A 4,505-nucleotide genomic window follows, 5' to 3' on the forward strand; every position below is an offset into this window, starting at 1 on the left:
AATTCCGAGGTGTGCAGATGTGGGCTTGGAGTTTTATCCATAATGGAAAGAAAGGCAGTTGCACACTTCAGATCCACATCTGGACTCAGCTTTACTACCTCCCATATTTGCACAGTCTCATGATCATCAGTTCTTCCCCCTTTTGTGGTTTTACAGAGCTCCGCCTGCTAAAGGCACACAGAACTTTATTCAATGGAAATGATCACTCTGGCTTCTCTTTGCTGCAGATGCTATGTGGAGGGCATTGGGTGTCTTCCTTGGCTTCCAGCTGCTGTCAGGTAAGAAACTGTCTCTGATAAATGTTTACTTTAAAGCTTTACTTTAGCATCTGAGATGAAAAGCAGAATGTGGGGAGGAGGGCATTTGCTGCAGATGTTGGAAGCTTCACAGGAGAAGGCTCCAGTACTGTGGACCATACTGACAAGAACGTGTGAAGGGACAAAGGGAAGAAACCTTTGCTAGATGAGTGGTGAAAGCAGGGAAGGATACAGAGGAGCTGCTTCCAGAAGGCAGGAACTGCACGGAGTGGGCTTATGTACCGACTGTGATAAGGTTGTGTGAAGAGACTGAGGTCAGGCCATTGATGGAAGTGAAGAGGAAGCAGAATACCAGGTCAGTGATGTGATCAGACCAGTCTGTGTTAGGATTGAAAAAAAAGGCAGGAGTTTTGGAATTGGAGCCTGAAATGCACATAGACCAGGTGAAGTGTGTTCCATCCTCCATGGCCCTCATTCACCCTGTCTCCTCCACTCTCCTTTGCAGGTCTTTGCAGTGGGGTGACGGTGACGCAGAAGGAGAAGTTTATAGCCATCCAGAATGGCAGCAAGGCAAGAATCCCATGTGAACATGATGACGAATCTTACATGACTGTCCTGTGGTATCAGCAGAAGGCTGCAGAAAGGCAGCTGCAGTTAGTAGCCACCTCTATATATGGGAATTCAGAAGAAATGGAAAAAAAGTTCCAAAATAGATACAGTGTGGCACGGCCAGGAAAGCTGAACACCTCACTGACAATCAAACTGGGGATGGCTGAAGACACTGCAGTGTATTTCTGTGCAGCTAGCAAAGCACAGTGAAAGCTTCATTTCTCACAGCTGTGCAATAACCCACCAGTGCTGCTCATCCCTTGCAACACACACACCTCAGGCCCAGCCACACGGAGAAATGGTGTGACAGGGGACAGAGATGTCACTTAGCACTTAACAATGGTGAAGGGTAGCTAGTCACCAGCCCTGGAAGCCAAACCCTTTTGTTAGCCAGAGGCAGTTGCAGAGCAGTGCAAGCTTCCTTTCCCCCCTCACATACCCCCACATGACCGTGCTGCTTAGTCGCTGCCCTGGGGGCATCACAGCTACAAGGGAGAGTGTCATTTGCCAGGGAGTCAGTGTAGTCCAATGGACAGGGACTCCAGACACCTGGGCGCTGCTCCCACATCTACCACTGACTTGCCCTATGACCTTGGGCAGGTCACTTACCCTCCCTGTGCCTCCGATTCCCCTTATAAAACAGAACAAATGATGCTCATCTACCTTTGGAAAGTGCTTGGAGATGAAATCTGCTAAGTGTTCATTAGCAGTGACATTAGGAGTAAATTCAGTCTATGGGACTCTGCTTTATGAACACCTGTACCAACTGGAATTGGGCTGAGAGCCATCAGATGGTTTCACACAGTCTGACAGACTGTAATGACTTGAGTCATGATTTATGTGGGTACAGGTAGGAACTGGTGAGCTAGATGTGAAAGGTTCTGTAAACCATTCTCAACCTCTCTGCCCTCAAGGATCTTTGCCCCAATATGTACCTGCCCTGCAGAGCATCCACTGGTAGCTCCTCCACAGGGAAACACCAGTGGAGCAACTTGCGTAGATTCCAGGAAATAAATAACACCAAGAACAATGTAACTGGGTCTCTTGACTCATAAGGGTTGGAGAGCCTGGAGCTAGCCATCACTGGCTACTGAATGATCCACACCTGGGAGAACAGGTGATTTCCTTGTAAAGAGCAGCAGGACACTGCAGGGCATGGGGGGTGCTCAGGATGCTGTGGCAGAGACTGAGAAAGGCTCCTGCAGGGAAGACCGTGAGATCAGGGCAGTTGCCCCAGCTAGGAGGGCTGGGAGTAGCCTGCTATGGCCGGAGGAGGACCCTGAAACCTGGGCAGTTTGGAGAAGTCTGAGGTCCAGCCAGGCTGGGAGTGGTGATTAATATGGTGATCTCCCAGCTCTGGGGAGTTTGGCTGGGGACTCCCTACCAAGCACAGAGACATTGAATGGGGGTTGGGGCCTGCAGGGCCAGTGTGTACCCAAAGGACTGAATAAATTGGTCCCCAAGAGGGGAATGTTTTAAATTACCCTAGGGCTTGGGGTGTGGACTTTGTTTAAGAAGCCCCTGAAGCACGGGAACCAGAGCCATGTGCCCAGTTCAGTCCTTCTGCTCCCTGCTCAGATGATCATTTAGGCCTGTCACTGTGAAGTCACCCATGTATTTATGTCACATAGACCCACTGACTTGCAGGGGATCTGTCTCTTTGCAGGGAAATGAGATCACTGCTCCCAGGGGCAGGTGTGCAGGCCCCTCTGGCACAGCCGCTGCATCTGTGAGTGTAGGAGCCTGGAGACAAACCACAAATGGATCCTGTCTATTGTCTCCAGGCGTAGGGGAGGAATCAGCCCTACAGAGTAGAGCTGTGTAAAACCCAGTGCAAGGGAGTGTCCTTGCTCAGTGAGGCAGAGATGGGGATGCACATACTTTGGTACATGGCCACTTGTCTCATGGTAGTACGTAAATCATTGGCTGAGTTGTGAATCCCCATCCCCGTGTTTACAGTACATGGCTCTGTACGCTTCTCACAGAGCCATGTGTTTCACTGTCTCTGTAGCATGTGTTTTATCTCTTTTTCTCACAGGATGCTCAGGTGTTTGGATCAATCAAACCCAGAATCTGATCCTGTAGAAGGGACACTGATCCCAGCTCACATATGAACTAACCTCTGGGCACAATTATATGTTCTGGTACAGACAGACTCTAGAACAGGGCCTGCAGCTGCTTATTTTTTTCTATGACAAAGAACTAAGAGACAAAGGCAATGTCATTGATCGATTCCAAGCTGAAAGACCGCAGACTGAACTCCTTCACTTGGACATCTCACCCATGGAGCCAGAGGACGCGGCTGTGTGTTTCTGTGCCAGCAGTTTAGCCACAGAGTCACCTTCTCCCCCAGCAAAAACCTCATCCCCCTGCTACTGCATTCCCAGATTGGAGCTTACCCCTGAATCTCTGCCCACAACCGATGCAGGAAGAGGGAAGAGCGCAGGAGGAGTTATAGTCTATTTTCACTCTGAATTCCACCTATGGGAACTAGGGGGATTGAGGCCTATACCTCCAGGTAAAAGGAAATGGGATAGGAGCACTCCCCTGGGAGAGCCACCGAGAAAACTCAAACTTCCTGCTGGGAGTTCTACAATAAAGTCTGGGCTGATGGCAGAACAAGGCCTAATCAGAGACTGCAGAGGTACTAATGAGCCAAGGGGTCTGCTTCAGGGTGTCTTGGTACATGTACAGCATTCACAGGGGTCCATATATGCTTGGACCTCAGCCTGCATGTAGGATCACAAGAAAAAACAGGCAACGAGGAAGGAGGTCTTCCATTGGCCAAGTGACCTGCCAACTGAGCATCATGCCACAGCCATGGCATCTTCAGTCAGAGGCACATATGTGTACTCACTGAAATACATTATCCAAGGGGTCCTCAAACTTCATTGTTCAATGGCCCCCTTCTGACAACAAAACTTACTCCACGACCCTAGGAGGGGGGACAGAAGCCCGAGCCCACCTGAGTCCCATCACCCCAGGCAGAGAGGAGGGGGACAAAGACAAAGCCCAAGGGCTTTAGCACCAGGCAGGGGGCCTGTAACCTGAGCCCTGCCACCCAGGGCTAAAGCCCTTGGCCTTCAGCTTCGGCACTGGGTTGTGGGGCTCGGGATTCAGTTTTGGTCCTTGGCAGTGGGGCTCGGGCTTTGGCCCCAGGCCCCACCAAGTGTAACGCCAGTCTTGGTGACCCCATTAAAAGGTCCCCATCGAGGTCCTGACCCACAGTTTGAGAACTGCTGATTGAGACTGTCAGGAATGTTCAATTCCTCTAGGACACCTGGCATTGGCCACTGTCAGAAGACAGGATACTGGGCTAGACGGACCTTTGTTTTGACCCAGTCTGGCAATTCTTATGTTATGTAAATATCTTCTATTAGCCTTCCTGGTGATGGTCCTTGGAGAGGGATCAAAGACATAGGCCATCAAAGAGCAGCTCTTGAAAAGACTTGAAGCCATTTAAATGAGATGTCTGAGGTCAGTGAGAGAGGGTGACAATGCTCGACCACGTGCAGAAAGGTGTCATCAGGAATGAGATTTGCAGTATTAGAGAGAAGTTGCAGAAAAGGAGGCTGCAATGGTATGGGCATGTTAAGGAGGCACTAGAGACTAGAGTTCATGGGTGGAGAACAAAAGGAC

At 50.1% G+C, this 4,505-nt stretch overlaps 1 gene segment (V, D, J or C); it reads left to right on the top strand.

Annotated features, from left to right (window-relative positions):
- Positions 1–210: 210 nt before the first annotated feature.
- LOC123349882 lies at positions 211–1,076 on the top strand. The segment is given in 2 exon segments: positions 211–278; positions 763–1,076. Coding segments are annotated over 2 exon segments (360 nt in total).
- Positions 1,077–4,505: the final 3,429 nt, after the last annotated feature.

The sequence above is a fragment of the Mauremys mutica genome, chromosome 1 (assembly GCF_020497125.1).
Source record: "Mauremys mutica isolate MM-2020 ecotype Southern chromosome 1, ASM2049712v1, whole genome shotgun sequence".
NCBI lineage: Eukaryota > Metazoa > Chordata > Testudines > Geoemydidae > Mauremys > Mauremys mutica.